Source organism: Haemorhous mexicanus, chromosome 12 (assembly GCF_027477595.1).
Source record: "Haemorhous mexicanus isolate bHaeMex1 chromosome 12, bHaeMex1.pri, whole genome shotgun sequence".
NCBI classification, from domain to species: domain Eukaryota; kingdom Metazoa; phylum Chordata; class Aves; order Passeriformes; family Fringillidae; genus Haemorhous; species Haemorhous mexicanus.
Window position 1 is genome coordinate 4,875,014 of NC_082352.1, and position 25,663 is coordinate 4,900,676.

The 25,663-nt window shown below is 37.7% G+C and overlaps 1 protein-coding gene across 6 annotated transcripts in view; it reads left to right on the plus strand.

Moving 5' to 3' along the window:
• The window catches only part of CEP89 (centrosomal protein 89), a 35,808-nt gene that overhangs the window by 6,391 nt on the left and 3,754 nt on the right, over positions 1-25,663 (plus strand). Inside the window, exons 4-18 of one of the 6 annotated variants that reach the window (XM_059856971.1) lie at positions 1,847-2,048; positions 3,715-3,820; positions 5,814-5,842; positions 7,033-7,084; positions 7,666-7,884; positions 8,286-8,428; positions 8,784-8,834; positions 9,937-10,020; positions 10,903-11,004; positions 12,159-12,270; positions 12,901-13,081; positions 13,934-14,101; positions 14,762-14,903; positions 16,194-16,283; positions 21,098-21,267. In XM_059856971.1, the coding sequence (XP_059712954.1) occupies positions 1,847-2,048; positions 3,715-3,820; positions 5,814-5,842; positions 7,033-7,084; positions 7,666-7,884; positions 8,286-8,428; positions 8,784-8,834; positions 9,937-10,020; positions 10,903-11,004; positions 12,159-12,270; positions 12,901-13,081; positions 13,934-14,101; positions 14,762-14,903; positions 16,194-16,283; positions 21,098-21,267 (1,851 nt within the window). Of the gene's footprint in view, positions 1-1,846; positions 2,049-3,714; positions 3,821-5,813; positions 5,843-7,029; positions 7,085-7,665; positions 7,885-8,285; positions 8,429-8,783; positions 8,835-9,936; positions 10,021-10,902; positions 11,005-12,158; positions 12,271-12,900; positions 13,082-13,933; positions 14,102-14,761; positions 14,904-16,193; positions 16,284-21,097; positions 21,268-25,663 lie in introns of all 6 variants that reach the window. The other 5 variants (XM_059856973.1, XM_059856970.1, XM_059856974.1 and 2 more) reach the window with 5 other exon arrangements.

Sequence of the window (25,663 nt, forward strand, 5' to 3'; positions counted from 1 at the left end):
CTGTGTGAGATAGAGACACAGCCAGCACCCTCTCCATCCCTGTGTGCCAGCTGTGCCCACCATTGTCTGTGTGAGATGGAGACACAGCCAGCACCTTCTCCATCCCTGTGTGCCAGCTGTGCCCACCCTTGTCTGTGTGAGATAGAGACACAGCCAGCACCTTCTCCATCCCTGTGTCCCAGCTGTGCCCGCCATTGTCTGTGTGAGATGGAGACACAGCCAGCACCTTCTCCATCCCTGTGTGCCAGCTGTGCCCACCATTGTCTGTGTGAGATAGAGACACAGCCAGCACCTTCTCCATCCCTGTGTGCCGGCTGTGCCCGCCATTGTCTGTGTGAGATAGAGACACAGCCAGCACCTTCTCCATCCCTGTGTGCCAGCTGTGCCCACCCTTGTCTGTGTGAGATAGAGACACAGCCAGCACCTTCTCCATCCCTGTGTCCCAGCTGTGCCCGCCATTGTCTGTGTGAGATAGAGACACGGCCAGCACCTTCTCCATCCCTGTGTGCCAGCTGTGCCCGCCGTTGTCCGGGTCAGAGACACAGCCAGCACCTTCTCCATCCCTGTGTGCTGGCTGTGCCCACCATTGTCTGTGTGAGATAGAGACACAGCCAGCACCTTCTCCATCCCTGTGTGCCAGCTGTGCCCACCATTGTCTGTGTGAGGTGGAGACACAGCCAGCACCTTCTCCATCCCTGTGTGCCGGCTGTGCCCACCATTGTCTGTGTGAGATAGAGACACAGCCAGCACCTTCTCCATCCCTGTGTGCCAGCTGTGTCCACCATTGTCTGTGTGAGATAGAGAGACAGCCAGCACCTTCTCCATCCCTGTGTGCTGGCTGTGCCCGCCGTTGTCCAGGTCAGAGACACAGCCAGCACCTTCTCCATCCCTGTGTGCCGGCTGTGCCCGCCCTTGTCCAGGTCAGAGACACAGCCAGCACCTTCTCCATCCCTGTGTGCCGGCTGTGCCCGCCCTTGTCCAGGTCAGAGACACAGCCAGCACCTTCTCCATCCCTGTGTGCCGGCTGTGCCCACCCTTGTCCAGATCAGAGACACAGCCAGCACCTTCTCCATCCCTGTGTGCTGGCTGTACCCGCCGTTGTCCAGGTCAGAGACACAGCCAGCACCCTCTCCATCCCTGTGTGCTCGCTGTGCCCGCCGTTGTCCAGGTCAGAGACACAGCCAGCACCTTCTCCATCCCTGTGTGCCAGCTGTGCCCGCCGTTGTCCAGGTCAGAGACACAGCCAGCACCTTCTCCATCCCTGTGTCCCAGCTGTGCCTGCCCTTGTCCGGATCAGAGACACAGCCAGCCTTGTGCCGCAGCGCCCCCTGCAGCCACGGAGGAATCCTCACACCTGTGCTACTGCCCGGGAGCCAGCAGCGCCCCCCGCTGGCTGCAGCCATAACTGCACTGAGGGGGAAGTGCAGCCAAGGCTGCTATGGGGTTTCTGGGCATGGTGAAGTTCCACAATTTCAATATTTAGCATTTCTTCTTCTTTTTTTCTAGTTCTCTCCCTTGCAGGCACCCTTATTTTTTTATTAATAACCAGTTTTTTTTCTCTTTCACCCCTTGGTCTCCATTTTTCCTTTTCTCCACTGGCAGAAGAAGAGGGAGTTATTGAAGCTCTTTCTTTTTAGAGGAAACACCCATTCCAGGGTGTTTTCTCCTGAAATTTGTCTTGAAAGCAAGACAACTACATTCCTTGTTTGCAGCTAACAGAAGCTTAGATGTCTCTATGTCTCTTTGGACTTGTGTGCATTGTAAGACTGATGGTTCTTCTTTACTAGTGTTGGGTTATTTTGAACAGTAGGCAGTGCTGAAACAGGCATTAAATTGCTTTTTGCAGATCTAACTGGAAACTTGATGGTTGTGACAGATCTCCTCTACAGTCCCTGGAAATATCAGGCAATTATGGTGAAGATGAGGACATGGATACATATCTTTCAGATGCTGATAAAGAGGCAGAGTCCAGCTGTCAGAGTAATGAGAAAAGGGAAGGAAGCTTTAGCACCAATGCTATTTATGCTGTTCCCTGCAAAACTAAAAAGGTAAGATTTTTAAATGCATTGGTTCCTTTAACATGTTTTAATATATTAATGCATGTTAATGTTTCAGATGCTTTGTATTCTCTTCTTACTCTTTAGATGTATATTCAATATTTATTTCACATGCTAATTTTTGGGATTCATTGACTCTCACATGAATTAGGTAGGTTTGTTGGTTGTCACAGAGTCTCTGGTTATTAGGAGCACACTGGTATTGTATATAATTAATCATGCATAATTTTATTGTATATAATAATCATGCATAGTCTTGTAAAATGTCCAATAATTTATATAGAGCATAGTACTTACTAGTGCTTTTAACAAATCATCTACTATGTAACTTTACTGTTAAATGGTGAAAGCTTAGTTATTGGTTCAGTATTGTGCTGATGAGCACAGACTTAGATAGAAATGGGGAGATTCAGAATCAAACAAAAGAAATTAACCTTCTCTTGAAGACCAGGGAATTTTTGTATGATATAATTTTGGATTGTCTTAACGAGCAATGAACTTAATATTCCAAAGGCACATTTAAAGTTAAATCAAAAATGAGACAAAAATTTAACAAACAGTAAGAAATACCTGAGTAGGAAAAAGGCAATAAAAATGTCTTTAAAAATGTCTCTACAAAAAAACCCAGCAACAGTAAAGTCTTAGAATATACACCACAGATCCCAAAGCATGAAAGAATCCATAAAACAGCCCAAGGTGCAGAGACAGCAGCTGGTAAGAGGAGGGAAGGGTGTCACTTTCACATTTTCTGAAAAATCCCTTTGCCAGGATTTCTTCTCCTGGGAAGCTGAGAAGCCTGAGAGAAAAATGGAAACAATAATTATCTGATTGCTTCTCCTGTGTTTTGCTCCTTTGGAATGTAGTTTAGACATTGTTTACCAGCTGGTCATTGTTTGATTGGTTTCATGTGAATTGTTTTGACTTAATGACCAATCACATCCAGTCAGGAATTTTTCATTGGTTAATCTTGTTTCATTAGTTCATCTTGTTAAGCCTTCTGTCTGTATCTTTTCTCTATTCTCTAGTATAACTTTAGTATAGTATTCTATAATATCATATAGTATCAAAAAATAATAAATTAGCCTTCTAAAAACATGATGTCAAATTCATCATTTCCTCCCTGTGATGAGAAACCCCAAAAATACCACAGAAGGGGAAGGAAAAAAAAGGAGGGGTGGGGGGTGAGTAGGGTGTGTGGAACAGTGGTGTGTGATCAGTGGGCAAACCAGCCCAGATAATATTAATTGTGGTTCATTAATGGTTCATTCATCCCTACAGTAGATAAGTGGTTGATAATCAAGATCAGGTATGCCACAGCAAACGGGCAAACAGAGAATCATTTCATGGACTCTTGTACCCAAATAAGGTGACAGAGGGTACTTGAACTAATCACCTCATGCTTGCTAACCTCCTGTTGATCACTGGAAGGTTTAGATTTTATTTGCATGGAGCCCTAAACAACAGCAACACAAAAAAAAACCCCAAGAAAACAAGAGAAGAAACAAATCTTATAACTTACTATTTTAAATTGTTAGTGAACAATTCTGAATGCGACTGGGATGTTAATACACTAAATGTGTCATGCAGTAATCAAGGTACATGGGCTGTTTTAACAGTGATCTCATGATTTAGAGAGCTTTGTCTTATTTTTACATAGGAGGAGTTTCCACCATCTCCTGTTCCTAATGCTGACAACAATGAGGTTTCTTCCCATGAAACTGAGTGTCAGGTGGTGGTGGATAAGTCAAGTGTACAAATAGAAGGTAAGTAAGCTTATTTTAAGTCAAAATGCCTTGACTTGTAATACCATTGGGAAAAAAAATAAATGTAATACTATATTGTAATATTATATTCCTTTTTTAAAATGGCAATTAAAGAAATGCTACAAATACTTAGCAACTTCTAATAGTTACAGAAAATAAAAAACCTGCATAAAGAGGAAAGATTGGGCTACACTCACTGTGGAATGAGCTGTCAGCCACTGTAAATGAAGAAATGGGGAGAAAGGTTTTGTGAACTCTTGGCTTGTAAAGTGCAGTCATTCTCTACTATGCTTTTGTTGATATAGGTGCCAGAAGCAGTCAGGTTTGTAAGCTGGAACTTTTTGGAGTACTGCTGTGTTCAAAAAAAAGTAGAAGTTGTAGAAACTAGCAATGTTTAAAAAAAAAAAAAGGCTGGAGATAGAGGAAAACATTTTTAATCAGTTATTTTACTTGTATGAGAAAATGCCACGTCTGAAAAACAGTAATAAAAACTTCTTGAGTTTTTTAATAATCAAATGGCATGACAGCAGTGTTGTTTATACCTTCTGCAAAAGTTGTATCATTATTGGTGTCAGGATGTTTTTTTCAGAATAGAGAAATAAACCTGATATTCAGTCTCAGGCTATCAAACTAAGCACTGAATTGTTAAGATTCACAAGTCATTTTTTTCCAATAAGTAATTTCATAAGATTAGTGACATTTGGGTTGTTACTGGATCTGTCCTTAGTCTATTTTCTTGTAACAATAGAATATTGTGGAGAGAAAAATTATAACAATAGAGCAACACCAATCTACTGCTATAGCAGTTTTCTTGCATAATTATCTTGTCTGTTATTTTCAAATCAGGAAAAAGGAAATGGGAATTAGTTTTGGAGCTGGAAAATACAGTTTTTTCAGAGGATGGTTGTAGCAGTGATGAATGAAAAACACAGATCCCCCATAGCAGCTGCAAAGGAAGATGGTTTATTGCAAAAAACCTTTTAATGCTCTATTCAGAGAGTAAACTCTTACCTGTTTCCATTCCCATGAAACAGAGCAAACATGCAGTGGCTGCCTGTCCCTGCAGGTGCTGCTGTTCACATGTTCCTTTGCCCCATCCCCTGTTTGATCTCACAGTGTGCACGTGTGCCCTGACCAGTCAGAATCAGCTGAGCACACACTGCTTATAGATGACTTGTTTTCTGTTTACAAAACTTGGTTTTTAGGTTATGTAACATGGTTTTTGCTGTCCCCTTAGCTGAGGCTTTCCCAGAGTGCTTTCCCATGAGCTGAAGTGACAGAAATGAACAGAAGTGAGCAGAGGCCTGTCAGGCCCTTATTCTGTAAGATTTTTGGTGTCTCCCACAGATGGTAGCACTCTGTAGCTTGTGGATAGGAAAGAGGAAGCAAAAGTGAGTCAATTTGCAAAAAATTATGTCTTTCTAAATTTTATTCATGTTGGATCCCAGCATTTTTTAGTATTATTTCAGTGGAGTCTGTTTATTTCTCTTTTATAGAGAACAATATTCAGGAAGAATGGTTGCTTTGATAAAACCATTTGGGAAGAGAAGGCATTAAGCTGAAAATGTAGGATAAATACACTATTTCTAATCCCTCTTCTACATAGTAACTGCTGCAGGCCTTGAAAGCTGTCAGAATTACACTTGTTTTGTTCAGAGATGCAATAGGATTGAAGTCCAGTAAAATCAGTGACAGTATTTCATTTGTTCTTCAGTCAAATTCTAAACTTACAACCAAAGCCAACAATACAGCTTCATTTCTTCCACACTTGCACCTCCCCACTGTGAGGTAAAGTGAGGTCTCACATCAGTGTCCTGATACACCATGAAACAGTTAATGGAAAGTTAGTGATCTAATCTGTGGTTTGGGAAGGACTTTCTACATTTATTTGCATTTATTATGTGGGCATACATATCCTGATGAACCCTTATAGCTTATGGACTTAAAATGATTTTTGTTCTAATTGACTGAAAGATCTGTTTTTCTTTAACAGAAGACCAAACTCTGGGCTTGAATTTAAAGGTAAGACTTTTATAAAGGTTGATTTATGTTGCATTTTGGGTGTCCTAGAAAGCTGATAGGTTTGCAGTCACTTAAAATAAAACTAATTTATTGCCACTATGGGATATTTTTCTTTTGGAATACAAGAATAGCTAATCATTCATTTTGAAAAGAATGCTACTATATAGGTAAATGAGCCATACAAAAGTTGTTGGTTTGTTGTTTGTTTTTTTTTTTTTTAATAGTATATTGTCTTTTACTCCTCATGTGAAAGAAGGAAACTGAGGATGAGAGCCAACATGCTATAGCAAGAGATAGCTCATACTGTTAATTTTCAAATTCTGAGCCTGACTTTACTGCATTTTTGTATAGTTTTCTGTTTGAGCTGATCTGACTGCTTTCTTAAGCTTGAAAAAGAATACCCAAAAATTTAGTTTCTCAGATCAACTAGCCAGAACATTGTTTATGAAAATGGTCAGTTCTTCCATTGTTATCATAACTTTTTTCTATAAGTTCTTACCACATATCTTTGTCTTTGAAATTGTTCATGAGTTTTGTCTCATTTAGTCATTGGTGTCACTCAGTGTCATCAATGTGTTAAATTACATGACAGCATATCCTTAGAGAACTTCACTGCTGTTTCATAAAAACATGGAGAAAGTCTCTACCTCACCTTCACCTCAAGTAAACAGCATTAGCATAAATGACACTGTAATTCTTTCCTGGTGAAAGAACCTCCTGAAAATGTACAAATATTTTCAGGTTTTTTTTCCAGCAAAGCAAGAAAAAAGTTCTTCAACTATGAAAAACATTTTACATTTTGATTTATTTGCTGATACCCAGTTAGGGACTGACATAATTGACTGCTCTAAAGTCTTACTCTGTACAAACTAACAAGTGGGAAGAATACCCTTCCTGTTTCATCAAGCTTTGTGTTTGTGTCTTTTATGTCAGCTGTAAAAAAAATTGGTTTGGGAACTGTACATTTCTGACTACTAAAGATAATAGCGAGTTTTAAGTGTCTACAAGTGACTGATGGCAGTGATAAAATGATATCTAGATGAGTAGATGATAAGTTTTGTATTATCAGCAGTGAATCCAGCATTCAATTTTGTTGATATAAAAGAAACTCCTTCAAAAATTTTATTTAAGTTCTTCAGCAGTGATGCTGTTAAAGCAGATTGTCTCATTTTTTATTTCTCTGCTAGGAGGAAAAATTAGTAGCTGAAAATCTGATACATGACAAACCTCCACCATCCCCAGGTACTTTGGATTTTTCAATGACTTTGCTAGACATTTTCACTTTGTTAATATGCATGTATGAATAAAAATCAATTTTACTGATGCAACAATATATCCAGAGTTTTGCAGATAATCTAAGAATTGGTCAGTAACTTCTGTTCAGTAACCCTGAGGCTGTTCAATGGGAAGAAATGTAAAGCTTTCATTGTATGGGTGTTTCAAATTTGCAGAGATTGAGAATACTGACTAGTCCCTGCAGGGCACAAACACTTTGCTTATTGCAGTGGGCATTTCAGTTTCACCTCTCCAGTCACTGATGTTTGGGAGAGAGAGATCTGCTGACACTGTCTTTTCCATTAAAAGAATGAATGTTTTTAGTGTTTGAGAGAAAAGATGGGAACTTGCAGCCACTTCACAGCTCTTTCCAAATCCAGTTTTTTTGTTCTTCCTGGTTTTATCTTTTGGAAGCCATGAGCTGACTTAAATCTTATAAAATATCACTCCTATATAATGTTAATATTAGAAAAAAATGGATTGTAATTAGCTGAAACTCCTGTTCCAGTCTGGCTAGTATTTAAATACCTTGTTCTGTGGCATTACAGATGTGTCTGTTCGGGCAAGGCAAGTATGGGAAAATAGAAGCAAAGAAAAGTTCAGAGAGCTAAAACAAGAAAATTGGTCTCTGAACAAGGCATACCAAGCTGTGGTGCAGCAATTTGAGGGAACAAAACAGATCATAAAAGAACAGGAATTAAAGCTGAAGACACTAGAAGAAGAAAACAAAAGACTTAAAGATGCTGTAGAGAACTCACATAGAGAAGGTGGGAGAAACATGTAAGCTGTTATAACTATATAGAACTATATTCTCTAGTTATCTTGTTTCAATTTTTCTGATTTCTTACAATCTTTTCCACTAGCAGCAGGTTTCAAGTCATTGATTTAGGCAAGTATGCATGCAGAAGTAGTTTCCAAACAGTATTTTCTACATTTGTAGAAATTTTGGCAAGGAATAAGCACATGATAATTAAATAAAATAATTTGTCGTTTGAAATATAATGGATTTTTTGCTAGTAGTTTTTCATGGGATTTTTCTTTCTCTTTGAGAGAAGTTATTGGGTATTATTCTAGCTTATTTAATTTTTTTTTCAGTACAATTAACAAATTTTTGTGAACATTTCTTGAATTTTAATGGAACTTTCTTGTTGGATATTTGTTTTAATAGGGGAGGCAACAGAATTACTTTCTCTCAGACAACAAGCACAAGAGCTGGTAGATGAAAATGATGCTTTGAAAACAGTGGTCCATCGTTTAAATGTAGAATTAAGTCGCTATCAAACTAAATTCAGGTCATTGTCCCAAGAAGAGGTGAGAATCTGGGTTATCAAGATTGAAATGTCTGCAATGTCTCATTGTCTGTTATTTAATCTTTTGAGTTTTTATGACTGTTTTCTCCAGATTTGCCATAAAGTCTACAAATTGCACAGGCTTTTCCTGAAATTGAAAATAAGCCTTTATCATTAAGTCTAATATTAAGAATTCAGTATTATTTTGTATCAGTAACATACTGGACTGTCAGTTTTATTGAGTGTGTGTTACTTATGCAATACATGTAATGAAAACATAAGCTTGTTTGGGGTGATAATTGTGACTGCAGTGGACAGTTGCTGGTGCTTCAAAAAGCAGGAAGCAATGTCAATATCTTTTTAAATATCTATTCTAGAATGCAAAGCTGAAAAGCTTACCCATGGAAGGACCACAGCCACCATGGCTGGTAAGTCAAATAATATTTTCACTTGACTGTTCATTCCTCTCTAAGTAAAGTAGAATTTCTTTACTGGAATCCAAGTATTCAGGTATTACTCTGCTGAACTACCACATACTAATAGAATATCATAAACATTTATTTTGTGGCAGAAAAATATGTATGGCAGAACTTTGTAATGAATGTGTGCAGTTCCAGCTGAATGTACAGTAAGCTACAAACTGCACAGTCACCAACTTTGAACTGTTGAAAAGTATTGTTATGCTGAGAATCATAAATGCCATCTTCACTTGGAATTGTCCAGCATTTAGTTTGCTTCAAGGTCTATTGCTTAATTAGTAATCTTAATTGGTAATCCTAATTATTACTCTTAATTGGTAATCTTAATTGGTAATCTTTTGCTGTTGCTTTTTTTGTGATTATACTAAAACAATACAGAATATTTCTGATTGTAGGAATGGTCATGGATCCAGTGGTAGCCTATGAATTTCTGACAAGGAGAAGGAAATAGTCTGTGAAAGGGAATGCATTTGTAATATGAAAAGACAATTTCTCCTTGAAATACTAAGCAGATCTTATATTTTCCTTCCTCACTGTTACTGAGACCTTTACAGCGTGGGAAAGTTCTCCTGCTCTGTCTTTTTAGCCAAAATAGCCAAGAATCACATAGGAATGTAATTAGTCTTAAAGATGCAGATTTGAGAGTGTAAAAATTCCCTTCCCACGTACTAATGAATCTGAGAAGTTTTTTAGCTGTAGTATTCACTGTAGTGTTTGAGTGTTGTTTTGAATTCACTTGCATCCATATTCTGCTGTGTTACATACAATGATCAGTTCAAGCTGCTTTTTAGAAGAAAGATGCAAGGGAAGCATGAGGTCTTTTCCTTTCCAAAGCTTGCTCCTAGCACAGTACTGTGAAGTGTTTCTGCACATCATTCTGCATATGGTGGTCTGTGTGCTTGTAGAAGTTCTGCACTTTAACCTGCAAGTCATATATAAAACCCCTTTAACTGCTTTCAAAACTAATACTCTACAGCCAAAGTAAAAAATACAGATGACATGATGGCTTGTAATTAATCTACATGTATTTATTTTTTAATTTTCTTTTAAGTTGGATATGAAGTATTTGTCACCTCTTCTGCTGGCATATGAAGATAGAATAAGAGAAAAGGAAGATTTTATTCTTGAACATCAGGCAAGTTGCCATTTAGAAAAAATATCCACTAAAGTAGAAATAAATTACTGAATTTTTAAAAGGGATTTGCCAAAGCTGTTGCCTGCCTAAAATTTAAGGCAACTTTTTTGTTGTTTTACTTTTCCATGCATAGTTACTGTGCTGTCTCATCCTACTTGGCTTGCTTGTTTTTGTCAGCCTGTTCACATCTAGGAGCATGCACTACACTGAGATATATAAGATGTGCTTTAAAAATGGAGTAAACCATAAACTAGTCAGTGCTGGAAAGAATTTACCACTGGCATTCATGATGGGAACTCAGTGCTCTTGCAGCTGCTTGTGGGTTTTGTGGTAGAATACCTCTAGGTACTACAAGATTGGGTACTCTTTTTGCTTTTTAGAAGTATTTTCTGTCACTGAATCTTTGAAAAATAGCTATTTGCTTCAGAGTACAACTTTCCTAGGTTTTGAAAGTAAGTGTATTTCATTCAAAAAAATTCAGCCATAAAATAAACAGAAAGCACAAGGGTTTTTTATATTACTGTAGATTCACTGTGTTGTCTTACAGTGTTCAAATCCATATCACTCCTACTGAAAATGGATACTATCATTCAGTAATTTCCAGAATTCAGCTTTTCAAACCTATCTTCTGAGGGCCTACAACTTGCAAAAATGTGGCACAATATCAGTATTCTTTTTAATCAAATATTACTAGATTAATGAAACAGTTTAGAAATCAAATATGCACACCTGAATTAGAGATGAGTGAGTAGTGAGATAATATTCTATTATGACAAGAACTAGAAGGCACCTAAGCATGTGTACTTACAAAAATTTTTCTTGATGTAAAAACTAAAGCAAAGTAATGATAAAGAATTTTATTTGAAATCCTGTGTCTTCCAGGAGGATATGAAGAATTTTAAAGCACGAGTTGAAGAGTTGGTGAAGGAGAATGAAGATTTGCATGGGCAATTAAATAACTTAATTACCCCTACAGAATGGCAAGTTATATTCCTAGAAATTAATTTCAAAGTTAAAAATTATTTTGCTTATTGCATGCAAACTTTTAAAATTACAGATCTTAAGGAAATTTTTTTTTGTCTTCAGACACTATTTTTCTGAAGAATTAATAGCATCACAACTGTCATGCTGGAACAATGCTGATCTGCAATGCCTGAAATAATTTTGGAGTAAAGATTAAATATGAATGTGGGGTTTTGCACTGGAAGCCCATATAATTCTCTCCTAGATATTGCAGGTTACTTACCTTTACAGTGTGCCAATGACATCAGTTTTCCACTAATACAAAATAATTGGAATGTGGCATTAGAAGAATTTGATGTTTTTGAGAAGTGAGACAATGCAAATGAAGCTAAGAGAGAGAGTGCATAATGAAGTTAAGTAGTTGTTGGAGGTTAGGATTTTTCCTTTTTTATATATTTTTTTCTCTCATTTGTTGCCTAAGAGATGGGAATGACTGATACTTAAAAGATGTGGCTGGGAGGAGGAGGAGGAGGAAGAGTGCAGCTGACTGCAGTCTCTTAGCTGTGGGGCTTTCCCTTGGGAAGTGCAGATACACCTGGAGATTTTTGGCTGGGATTCAGGGGCTGGGCTCAGCTCCTCACTCTCTTGGGATTGGGATGGGAGTGCACAGGGGTGGCTTTGGTGCCAGAGCTGCTGCCCAGAGGATTTGCTGCCACTGCAGAGTTTTCATCCTGCTCTGATTGTACTGTGGGTGAGCTTCTGCTCACCAGGAGGTTGGAACAGGTTTGGGAGCAGCATCCACTATGAGTGAACATAAAAATTCTTCCTGCACCCATGGCACAGGTAGTAGTTGCTTGCAGGAGCTCAGATGACACTGTGTCTACATGAGGAGGACTTTGGAAGAGACAGCATGCAGCATAATCTTACATCTTTCTGCAGATTCACCCAGTGGCATAGACCTTCTTTCAGTGAGGCAGAAATGCAGGTGTTTGTATAGATTTGTATAGATTTGGTTACCTCAGGTCCTGCTATTGCTCTCCATAAGGATTTTTAATCTGTTTTTTGAAGAAGTTCAAATATGATTTTGCAAGTTTACACTGTTGATAATCAGTTGTGTTTGTTCTTTGGACATAACATCTGAGTTACATTTTATTTACATTTATCATTGCAGGCAGCTGCTCCAAACTCAGGCCAAGCTGGTCTTGGAAGAAAATGGAGTGTTGATGGAGCAACTCAAAATTCAACAAGCTAAAGCAAAAGATAGTCACAGACAGCATGTTCAAGAAGGTAAAAGTGCTTGAGTTGCTATTCATCTGAACTACACTAAAGATGGTACTGCAGGTTTTGATTTTTGTAGGGTTTTTGTTTGTTTTCTGTTGTCATTTTTTGTTTTGGCAAGCTTGGCAGTGTTTTGGTTTTGGTTGGCTGGGGTTTTTTTTTTCAACTTTATATATGTCTAAAAAGCATCCTTGAATGTAGTTAACATTAATAGGAGATCAAGCTCTGCATGTCAACTGATACTTTAAAAAAATGTCATTATCATCTATTGACACTATAAAAAATACTCCATTTTGACTTCTGAAAAATTGAGAAGAACTCTTAAACAGCAGTACAGTCATTTGCATAATTGAAGAGCACTTCAAACTGAATCAGAAGTTTTCAGGGTAAAATGACATTTCAGTGAGCTTTTAGCCTTGAAAAGAAGTACTCTTGAAGTTTCTGCACTATTCCAAAACAAGTTGCTTGAGACAGCAAAAAGTCAAGTCCAGATTGTTGAAACACAAACTGACAAATGCTCTGTTACATAATGTTGTAAACAACTAGGGATGACTGTAGTAATGGTTTTGTTGAAGTTTCATTCAGTGGTTGTATTAGTTCTGCTATACACAGTTGACTTTTTTCCCCTCCTTCCAAAAGCTTCAAAGTTGACCAAACAAATAGTAATCTTGGAAGATAAGAAAAAGAGTCAAGAGGAAGAAATAGCAGAGTACCAGAAGCAGCTGGAAGCTTTGTGCTCTACATGTGAAGAGCTGAAAGCCAAAGTGGATAGCAGAATTACAGCAGAGGAGCACTTGGCTGTGGTGAATGATTTAAAAAGGTATGAGTTTACATGTGGAGAAACATTGGTGCAAAGCATGCACATGACACATGGCACTCTGTAGGGAGGAGGCCACTTGAAATTTGTGCTGGTAATCCAGGAAGGTAACTGCCAAAGCACAAAGAAAAGGAAAGAAATATTTTAAAAGTACTGTCTTAGTTTTTAGAGACATTTAAAATGACAAAATCCCAGTTCTAGAAACATTGGCAGAAGTGTTTTTACCATAGAGTACCTGCTGCTAATTGTAGAAGTGGAGGCATGAAAAATACCATTTTTGTCAAATCTATTTGCTTCTATCATTACTATACATAAAATGTTCTCATTCTTGTGTTCCCATCTTTGGAACATGTCTAAAGAATCCTGAAATTCTGAGCTAGAAGTTCTGAGTTTCTCCAGTTGTTCCAATATGGAAATTACATGAAACATCAGAACTCATAAGTGCTGCTGTGCAGCATGATTGCAGAGTAATGTTTCTCTGAAGACATTCCATAAATTTGTATGCTCTCAAGCCTTTGGATAGTGCAGGTTACTGTTTCATGGTACAGTGCCATCCTGAGAAGTCCTCAGACTTTGTATTTTGGTGTTGATATTAATTTATTAAAAAAAAAAAAGAAACACTAAGGGATTACATCTGGACTACTTATTTTTATAATTTAAATAAAGTGCAATCAGAAGGAATTACTTGAATAATTTGGTATGAGATTGTAATACCTCCCTGATGTCACCAGGGAACATTGAGCATTCTCAGTGTATCTTATTTCATAACTTCAAGATGGGTATCTCCCTGGGACTTAGCATTTTAGTGATGTAGATCTGTACATGATACCTGTTCTACACTGTTGGTTTTTGCAGCTCTTTACAGCAGGAGCAGGAGAAAAAGCTCTCTGAGGTGGAAGCTGTCATGGGAAAGATGGCATCACTGCAAACTGAAAACAAGAAACTGCTCTTGGAGAAAAATAACTTCATGGCTGACAAGAAGATCCTGGAAACAGAGATGCAGATGACTCAAAAGACAAACAGGTTTTTCTCACAGTCTCATTTTCTTGTACAGAAATACTTTTATTTCTAAAATCAGAAATATCTGTAAAAATATTGTCTAACTTCCCATAATGTGTATTTTCTACCCACTGCAAAAAAACCCCTATGTTACCTAAACATGTTTGTCATGTCTAGAGGCCTGGTTGTCAAGTTTTGCTAATTTTTGTATGTTTTCGTGCTCATTTTTCTGTGTCTATGTGCAAATTAAGAATATATCTTTAATTTAGTAATTAAAATTGTCTGACAACAAGATGAGTAGACAAACCCTCTTTGCAGTTAAATAAGGATAAGACTTACACTATTTGCAGATCTTCTCATGCACCTGGTTGCTTGGAGAGGAGTTCACAATATTTTAAAAATACAGTATTATTGTTCTATATCTTAAGAAATATGAGCTTGTAGCCATTGCACAACCTGTTCTTTTGAATCATTGTCACTGGTGTTATTCAGATAAAATATTGTAAAGAAAAAGCAGCCCCAAAAATTGGAACATGGTGCTATTGGCACTGCAAATATTCTGAGCCAGTGCATTTCTGACAGTATGTATGGTTGTTTGAGACTTGTACATGTTGATTTGCATGTGTGATACAAGTTTTTTAAGGCCATTACTGATTCCCAATCCAAAGATTTTCCCTTTTACAGACGATTAAAGAAGAAAATTGGTCTTTTGCAACTGCAGCTGGAGGAAGCAATGGAAAAAGAAGTTGCAGCCCATCACTATCTAGCAAACCTTATTGGGCTGGTGGAGAAGATAGCTAAGGAGCGTGATCATCTTGTGTTTTTGGTAATTACCTTTAAATAATTAATGTGACTTAATTCGTATCTCACACAGTTATCATGCTACTGGCACAAGTTATTAGTAATCTGAATTATCAAAGAATAAAGCTGTAATTCCAGTTTAAGGATTTAGCTCTATTTAAGTAGACTTTAGCAAATAGGATAGGAGCAGTGAAAGATTTTTTTTTTCTAGAGGAGCAATTAAAAGCAATTACCCTTATTTCTGGAGGTGATATAATTAAGCCTTAATTCTCATGACCATTAGGGTCTGAAATGGCACTTGCCAAGTTTAAAAGATTTTTTAACCTAGTTTTAGAAGTTGGTGTTGAGCTACATGTATTTGAAAATAGCACAAAATCATAACATTTTAATACTTGAGTCTTAAGGGCAGACTGTTATCCTTGAAGTGCTCTGTACGGACTGTCTGCTGTGTATGCACATGCATATTATTGCTCCTTGTTGGCCAGCAGTCATTTTGACAGGCTGAGTGAGAGTTTTGGAACAACTCCTGTTTAGTGGAAGTGTCTGGCATGGAGGTTTCTGGGCTTTTTGTAAGCCCATTTTGTTTCTTTTTCAGGATACTGGGCACAATTTCGAGTTTTCATATTCATACTCTTGTCTTCAAATTGAATCTGAAATAATTTCACAAAACTTTGTTAAAATAAAGCTTCTTTTACTTGTTCAGGTAGTAGACAAAGGTTGTCATCAGCATTGGATGAAAAGATACAGCAGTTAATTCCTAATTCTAGGAGAGGAGCTATGGTGACACAGCTCAAATCCTTGTCCACTACAACCTGGACTTCAGGATTGAAGTTGGGCACAATAAATGTATCCCAGAAACTGGGGGAACTGATTCTTAGATCTCAATCTCTGGGATATCTGCTTTTAAATATTAATCATACCATATTAGAAATATCCTTGCCTGAACCCCTGCCAATTTCAAGGGCTTGTTTGAGAGCAGATTGCCAGATGTGACCTAAAGGATGAGTCTTATGCACAGAAATGGGATCCCTACATCTGCATACTTAGATCTGTAGGGAAAACCCCCAGAGTTGGTTGGCTTTACAGTATGTTTCATTTCAGAATAATACTGCTTCCTAGTACTCACAGTCAGTTGGCAAATTATTAATGAGCTGTTCTGAGAATAATTTCCAGGACTCTTTATCCATGTTGGTTCTTCAGGCAGCTGGAGTTCAAAATGGAATTGCTGTCCCCCTCAGTGTTGTATGCATTTTGTCTGCCCTGACAAACAAACAGAGAGTGGTTTCATGTGGCTTTGTTTACTGCATGGTTGCAGGCCAGATGTTTGGAAAATGAGAATCATGGTGTTCTCAAGAAAATTATAGAAGGCAGCCTGCGCTTGGGAAGATTGGAGGAAAAAGTGAAGGTAAGCAGTGTTTCTAAGCTAAATACCTATTGTGAAATGCTTGGGGTTTTTAATGAGAAAAGTAGTTCATCTATGTCAATGTTTTTATGAAAGACTTATGGATTATCTTTAAAAGTTTTGAAAAAACAAAACAGATCATGATTGTAATTTTCACTAGTGTCTTCCATTGTATTTGTGCATTGCATGTCTGCCAGATATTGTGTTCACATCATTACTTGGAGAATTATGACTAGTTGTAATAGTATTTAAAGATTATTTGTATTTCATTTTTTGCTCTATATTTTAACCCAAGTGTTCTGTCTTGTACTTCTTTGAGGCTGTACCACTCCTTCAACTTGAAGTCCTTTACAATTCGATTTGGAAGAATGAAAATGTTATCTCAGGTGTACAGTTACCATCAACTGCTTTCTTGTGACCTAGGGCAGGAGGTTGAGAAACTCAGAGGATGTTCAAACATCCAGCCTAGTTAGTAAATACATTTTAAGTTATCTTTACAACTCTCTAAACAAAAAGCACAGTATGTAATTGCAGTATAACAATGAAATAAATTTGAAACATTTCTGTTTCAGCATCTTTGCTGAACCATGATTATTTTTACTGTAATCTTAAAAACAAGAAAGGAGAAAGATACCTGGTATATTGGTTTCTGTATCTAGAAAGAAATGTATATATTACTTTCAAAAACTGTTTTGTATTAAGTCAAGTTTGTTCAGTTTATCCTGAAGCAGAGTCTCCATGTTATACTTTGCCAGTCAAGACCTCCACTGCTATTCCTGCATCAAATGACTCAAATGTGCACTACCACCTTGTTAGTGCAGATGGAGATGGTCTCCATTTTCATTGTAAGGATTGACACAGCATAGAAATCATCAACAAAGAAAACAAATGAAATTTTAAGTGTAAAGAGAGAGCAGTAAGCTGAAAAAAAGCTTGAATTTGTAAGGAACCCTTCATAAAATGCATGAAACAGTACTGTGACAGATTTCCCTTATTATATTAAGACAGCCATAAAATATTTTTAGCTTTTTTCACCATCATTTATGTCTAGCTCCCCTACTAAGACAGTGGCATGTATTCTTGTGAAGTGTGCATCTTCTGCAATATAATAGATCTTTGACTACTGTAAGGGATAGAGAAGAGGTTGGCATAAAGTTAAGAACATTTACATGTGGTGAATTCTAAGTGCAAAACCAATACTGGCAAAAGGACAGGCAAGGACAACCTCCATGCTTCATTGGATGGAGGGGGAAAAATCTCTGATAACAGAATTTGTACTCCAGTTCATCATTACACACCTTTTCCTTTCCTTCACTGCAAGTGTAATTAATCTTTAAATTATGCACACACTGTTGAAAAAAAGAATTTAGATTACAACAAGTTCATTCATTCTGAATCTCTATTTGATAATAATTTTGTTAGTCATGAGGTTTTAGTAAAAACAGAAACAACCTTTGTATTGAAGACATCCACCATCTAGCATCTCCTACTGTAACTGCCCTCATTTTCATGCAACTTTACTAATTTGGCCTTAATTTTTTTCCTGCCATCTTGCTCCCTATTGCATTTAGAGTACAAAATTGTCATTGATGAAGAGAAAGCAATAAAAATTTGTTCCTAGCACTTCCTGGTCACTGAGAAGCTGTGTGTTTCAGAACTGCATGTACTCATTGCAGAACTTCCTGATTTGTATAAGCAGTTGCTCATGCCAGCACATTTGAAGGAGACAATGTTCCTATCACCAGTGTTCCTTTGCCATGTTCCCATCAACATTAATCTGGACTTAGGGAAAAGTGCTTTGTGTCTGAAACCAGGATACCATGGGTTGATTTTAGTCTTGCTGCATACATGGCTTTTCTGTCCAGAGTATTCATTCTGCTTTGTTAGACTCTAGATTTTCCAGTATGAGACCCTTGAAAATTCATGGAGCATTGCTGGTTTTTTAAATGCAGACACTTAGGAAACTGCTTCCATTGTTTTGTCAGTCCTAAGGATGAGCTATATTTTCCCAAAATCTTTTAATTATCTGGGCAGGAATTCAGCCCTATTTGTGTCCCAAGTTACCAATCAGGAAATACTAGGTAGCACAGCATATAATATTGCAACACCTGTTTTCCCTTTATTCATTCCCTTCCAATTCATTCCCTTCATTCATATGTTCAAAATATTTCACACTTTGTGATGTTAGTTGATGTATACAAAGAATCTCTAAATTGTTCTGGTGTATGTCACTATTTTGTACACTGTGTAGCTTATTTCCCAGAGTTAGCCATGTTTGCATAGAAAACAGAAAGTATAACCAAAATTGAAAGGAAATGCATTCATCTTACTGGTAAGGAAACACTGCATTCTGTTTCACACTCCTAAGTTGATCTGTATGCAGAGGAGAGAGAAATGTACCCAAATTTGTGCTGGCTTTTGTCTGAAGCTGTTTCAGTTTTCTCACTCTTCTCCACTCAGCTGTGAGCTCAGAAGAAGACTTGCACACACTGCCACTCACACAAAAGTGCTGCCAAAAATCAGGGAAGAGATTAATATCCCCAGGAAGGTTGGTTATGTGTCTCAGGCATTCTGAGCCTGCTAAATAGAACCTATCTTTCCATGGCTGCAACAAAATCATCTATTTCCAAGATTTCTGTGACAAACCCAGGAGCCAAGGGCCTCCTAGGAGACCCAGAATGACAGCATAGTGTATACCCTGACCCAAAAATACCATGTTTGCATATTTCCTCTATATCATCTGCAGTCTGTTTTACTGTCTCTTTACCACCTGGGAGTAAGTTATGTCCTCTTCAGTACCAGCACCTGCATCCATGATCATTCCTCATCCTGCTTACTCTGTACATGGGGTGCCATGACCATCTCTAGAGGAAAATATTCTGACTTCCAGCTGTGTGTTAACATCCTCTTCCTGAAAACTGTCATCTCTACCAGTCTGTTTGCTGCTACAGAGAACAGTAATAGGTTATCTTGAACAATTCAAAGGTGTGAAGGATCTGTAAGTGCCAGCAGCTGCATGTGTCACTGTACCCAACCTGCCCATGCTGCATTTTACAGATTTATAATCCATCCATGGAGGCAAGGTCAGAACAATGTATCACTCATACCTACTTTCAGACTACAATCATATGGCCATAAGAAAAAGGTGCACTTTTTCCCTCTGATTTTGCAACCATTCTGCACACAGGACTCAACTTCAGTTGGCAAAGATAGAGCAGGAGTGCAGAGCCAGCAGAGGCAGCTGTGGGCTGTGGAGGAGCAGAGTGCAGTTTAAACACAAAGCTCAGCTTAAAGCACCCTGTAGCTGGGTGGTTGGTGAGCACGTGATGGAAAGCAGGGTTTCACCAGTGCTACAGTTCACCAGCTTCCTTCCCTGTCATAAAGTGGAGAGAGGAAGTTTGCTCTTGTTCTTTGACATGATTATGGGTATCTAATCTACAGAGGGCATTTCAATCACACCTGGCAAGTGCTGGGGCTTTTACTGGCAGAGGGGAAGGTTCATACCTGTTTCCCTATACTCTGCACTTCCTCTAGGCTGCCTCTGAGCAGCCTTCTGTTCAGAAGGAACTTGTTTACTTGTAGCCTTCCATAACATTACTCTGCATTTTGGAGACTTCTCTGGGAATCTAAAAAATTAAGTGATGTTACTGGTTAATTTGCAGGCTTCTTATTCTTCTATTAGAACTGTCAGGGAAAAGTTAGGATAAAAATCCTGTGTAAGTCAGCCTTAAATATTGAATTAATATTCTAGGTAAATATTATCTATTGTTATCCTATTACCTCTAGAAAATTAAACTTCACAATGACACATTTTGCAAGTGCTAAAAGGAAACAGTTTGTGGAAAGGATTAGTTATATAGCCTTAGATACAGCATGTCTAAAAATGCCTTTTTTTAGTTCCTCCAAAAGGCAAACTCAGATCTTTCTCCCCTGATTCAGATGGAGATAAAACCTTAGTGATTAGCACCTGAAATAAAACTTTATATTAGCAGTATTTTCAAAGCTTCACTCAATTAGTTTACAGTTTTATTAAAGGAGGTGTTTCCATCCCAAAACTCTGTTCTATAGCATGTAGGAAACATCACAGTATGCAGAGAAAATAACAGTTACAGCATTCTATTTGTAATCATGAGAAAATAAGTTAATATTGGATTTTGGTATTGTCAAGAGCAGCAGCATCTAGAAGTGTGTAACAGTGCACAAACCAGTTTTCAGTTTCTTGTGTGCTTATGCAATTTATTGGGGATGTTATTTCAGAAAGCAAAGTTACTAATTTCTTATTTTTGAGATGAGACCAGTCATTAGTCATCATTTAGTTATTATAGCCATTAATCAAAAAATCACATGGCTTCACTGAACAAGAGGACTATGACATGAAGCAGCCAGCAAAGGTATTCTTTTCTTCCTCTTAGTATTAAGATAAAACAACTAACAAAACAGAAACACTTTTTCATGGTGTGTGCTGATAAGTATGACTGTTCAGCAAGTGGTCAGCAACCTGTGCTCTAAAGTGTGGCTTTGTCTCTTGGAAAACAAACCTTTTCTTGCAGGTAACTGTGTTTACTGTAAAACAAACACACAGTGTGGTATTCATTGTACAAGTAGTTTTATGTGCAGAACAAAATTAAGTGTAATACCTTCAAATTAAGTAGGTTAAAAAAAATCCCATAATGCAACCTACTTGGCATAATTAAGCAAGGCAGCATTGATGTAAAGATTCGACTGAAAATCAGTATCTCTACATCTTTTTGTTGGTAATGACTTGTTCTTATTTCTCCTATAATCTCACTTTTTTCTATTAACTGTAACCCTTACAGGTATATAAAAAGAAAGCAGCAGGGAAGCTTGGAGATATCAACCTCAAGATGACTGAGCAGGAGAAGGAATTTGAAAGGAAGACTGCTCAGTATGAGCAAGAAAAGCAGCACCTGCAGCGTCTGCTGCAGGACAAACAGGAAACCCTCAATGAGGTCCTGCAGCAAAACAGGTGAGTGGGGCACAGGCAGGAGCCATGCAGGCAGGTCAGACAGGTGAAGGGACAAGGGAAAGCACCTGCACACAGCCACCAGCAGAGAAAATGAGAGTGCTGAAACCCTGCTCGTGATTGGCAGCTCTCAGAAAGGTTTTGGAAGGAGGAATTTATTCCATATGGCTACTGCTGTTCTTAAGACTTGAGGAGGATATCAGTCTGAGAAGGATATCAATCTGTGTGAGACTTTGGTAATTTGAAAGGATTCTGTAATTTAAGACACATGTTGATTTATTTTAATAGCACCTTCTGCTAAAGGCTGAGCACTTTCCCATTCATACCCCTCCACAGTTTTCAGAATAGAAGGAAATGAAGGGAATCTAATGAGTACACCAAATATCTGTTTTCTTTTGAATCTGTCTTACTGATCTATTAACAAGTGACTTGGATTGGCTATGTGCAAAATAAAGAGAAGAAAAGGTAACAGATTTATAGAAGATTATGACTTGTGTTGAGATATCCTTTAAATGCAGAGTCCTTTAAAGGTATTTTTTTTCCCTCTGATAGTGGAAAGCTTCATAGCACATTTACATTATCAGCATAAAAGAAAAACAGTTTTAGTTTGCAACTGCAGAAAAGTAATAAGCAGTCATTTCTCAAGTCATCACTGCTATGTGAAATAATAGATTTAAATAGATTTTAACAGACAATAGAAAAACAGGGCTTGGTATCATCTACTTTCCATCAGTGCAGTCCCTCTCAGTTACTTTATACAGTGCAATTAAAAGGTGTAAGTAGCAGAGTTGTACAATGAACATTCTGTTAGTCTTTGAAATTTGCATTAAAAGCCAGATTGAACTGATTCACATTTCTCTGGAAATAGTTATTTAGGATTTGAAACTAATTAAATGACTTTCACATCTCTGGGCTCATGTTCCAGTTTTTTACTGTAGAGAACAACAATTAAATAAAGAGGGTTTTTTTCAAAGTAGGATAGAGCATAATTTGAAGTCCCACAATATGGATAATTCAAAATTTACCCTTCTAGCCCCAAAGTAGGCAAGCTAGATGATGTAACACAGATGTGTAAAATAATTACACTTTCCATACAGTATACTAAATCACTTTTACCTTTTTAGTCAAAATGAATTCATTTTTTCTTCAGTAAACACACACAGTTAATCCTTGCAGCTTCCTTTCAAGAAACAAAACCCTGAAACAACACCACTGTAGTCCATTTGACTGTATGATGATGAAGAAAAGTGGTTTATAGAAACAAGCCCAAGATGAACCCCATCAAGATATGTCTTTCATTTCTGTAGTCTCCAGCATTACTGAATGGTGTGATGAGTGACTGCTTTTTTCTGGTGGTATTTAAATCTCAACAGTAATTATTAGAATATAATATAATGAACACAACTCTAAAAGTAAAAAAGAATTTTTACTGTCATCTTCCAAATAGTATTTTGGTTAACCTCATGATTTGCTATTTTCCTTTGATTACTTTGTAAAAAAATGTAGATTAAAAAAAATTAAATTTTACTGAGAAGTCAGCTGAATTCTACAACTCTATAAGAAATAGTAAGTTTTTATGCTTATGAAACAACATCAATAAAACCAACTAACACCATGGCTGATACAATTCCTATGAACTAATTTCTTCACATTCCATTATTTGTCTCAAGTACTGCAATATAAAGTAGTTTCCCAAGGTAATCCAAATGGGTATTGACTCTTTTATGTCTATCAGCCAGAAATTAAACATGTATTTTGGTCTGCTTTTCCTATTTATGATTTTACAAGGTTTATTATTTTCTTTCTCCCTTCACACAGTCACAGGAGTAAGGAAGGGAAATTTTTTTGCAGTTCAGATGTTGCTCATCATCTGTAATTTGACAACTAAAGTCCCTTAGTGCTAGGACAGTACCAAACATTTTGATTTATTGTGACAGGCTGTGTTTACAGAGTAGATTTTTAGTCCAGAATACTGTCTAGCTGATAATGTTTCTGTGCAAAATGCCTACATAGACATTAAGATAAGTGCATACAATCAATATTTATTCTCTAATTTCTAATTTTTTCTCCAGTTTCACTGTTAGGTAATGAAAATCAGAGTAGCATGCCACATTTTAAGCAGAAAAGCCAGTTTACTTTAAGATCTTGCTGGAGGTATGATAAATCACTATAAGCAGGTGAAGACAGAAAACTATTTCATATAATTTATTTTGTTCTTGCATTTAGTTTAATAATAGGGAGTTAGGAAATTGGGGCAATCTGACTTAGCTACCACCATGAAATTGTTTATCATAAAAGCATACTGTACCTGTTGCTGGTAAGTTCTCTTGAAAAGCAAAGTGAAATCCCACTTCAGACCTGGAAAGAGCCCCGTGCTTTCAGTGAGAGCCCTCACAGGGATGAGCAGAACCTGAAGAGGAGCACAGCACACCTGGGTGGTGGCAGGTCCCTGCCCAGCCCCTGTGTGCCCAGAGGCAGAGTAGCTGCAGTGTTGGGGAAGATGAAACAGGAAAGCCTTATAAATATGATTGCCTGGCAAAAGATTTGAGAATATGGAAACTATAAGTTAGATTGAAATGAAAGCAAGCTTTGAGATCCCTTAGTTACTGAACACCTGGAAAACAATGGCATGGCCAGCTGAAGGTAATCAATCCCCTTTGGATGAAACAACACCCTCTGCCTGCAGACAGCTCCAAGGGTCAGAGCAGACCCTGCTGGCTTGGCAGAAGGGGCCCAAAGAGGAGTTTTTAGGGTTTAAAATGTAACACAGTGTGGTAAAGTAATGATTCTTATAGGCTGTATGTAAATGCTGTAGGATTTGTATCTTGTACTAGATTGGTTAGTGAGAATTAGAATGTTCAGCACAGAAGAAGATTTATTGTATGGTAAGGGGAACCTCGCTCTCTTACCCTCTTTTACCCTCTTATCCTCTTTTACCCTTTACCTCTTTTAGTCTCTCATCCTCTTTCCCACTCTCTTGCCTTCTCTCTCTTTCCCACTCTCTGTACTCCCCTGTGGCTGGCAGCTCCCAGCAGGGCCCTGCTCCCAGGCCCTTGGCAATAAACCCCAAGTTCCACAACCTGGCTGCAGGGATCTCTCGTCTGTCTGTCCTGACTGTCCCACCCCCATCACTCCTACACTGCAGTCACAGCATGCTCACAAGTAATGCACGTGGAGACTAAGAGATGTATTCATGTGCTGCTTCTCTCCTTCTGTTTTTAACAAGTGTACTCCAAACTAGCATGGGCTTCCATCAAATATAACAGATGACTTGCCTTTGGAATTTTCTCCCCTCCTGCATTCTTTAAGCTCATAACAAAAATCAGGAGTTCCACTACTTACCCATTGCATCCCAGGGATGAGAATTTTTCTTCTTGGTTTTCAGAAGAAACACATATAGATATAGTTGTACTTTTGATAAATAAAAGCTTTTAAAGATAAGCAGATTTCCCTTTCTGGAAGTTGCTCTTTAAAGCCTTATCAGTAATTACAGCCATTGCTAGACAATATTGCAAATTCCCAGCAACCATTAATGAGGAAGCAATAGCATTTTGATTTTCAGGCAGCTGATAATGAAATCTTTATTAGTCACTGAGTAACTTTAAGAGATATCAATATCACAACCTTTCCTTAAATGAGAGGTTTGAGATACAAACAAAATTCAGGATGTGACCCTAGGGTAAAAAACAAGTTCCGAGATGTTTCCAGTCTTATTTGACAGGTCATTGACCTTATGAGTTTTCTAGGTCAGGGTTTATTTCATAAAACAGACTTCTGCAGAGAAACAGTACCTCAAGGTAGTCACAGCTGCTGTGCTTTGGATGCAGAATGTAAGTTTGAAAGTGCATTAAACTGTCCTTGGAACAGGGTCAACAGCAGAACAGCTTTGCAGTTGTGCATAGGCAAGGGGAGGAGCTGTCTTATCTGTGAGGATCCCCACGAAATTATTACCATAATAAAAACTTTTGTGATAAGGAATATATAAATGAGCTGTTACAGGATAGATGACAATTCTTGAGCCAGCCCAAATAAGATTCTGAGATTTAAGGCTGAATGAATTTAGTTCAATGAGGTCATGTCTTTTTTAAAGAAGAATCTTTCAGAACCTACATCTAGTAATTTTTTCATCCTCAAACATCAGTGGAGCACTGGAATTTTGCTTACTCTCAAGATGTTGTAGAATCCTACATTTTGGCTAGGTTAGGGATCGAATTAAATTTTTATTTTTATTTATTTAATTAATAATAGCCTACATTAATAAGAAATTAATGCCTTTTGTCTAAAGGCATCTGTAAACAGCACACATATCTAAACTGAGCATGTATCTAGTTTTAAATGCCAAGTGGCAAAGACTTGTGTTTCATGAGGCAAACCAGCTGTAGAGGCAAGGAAATGTTGG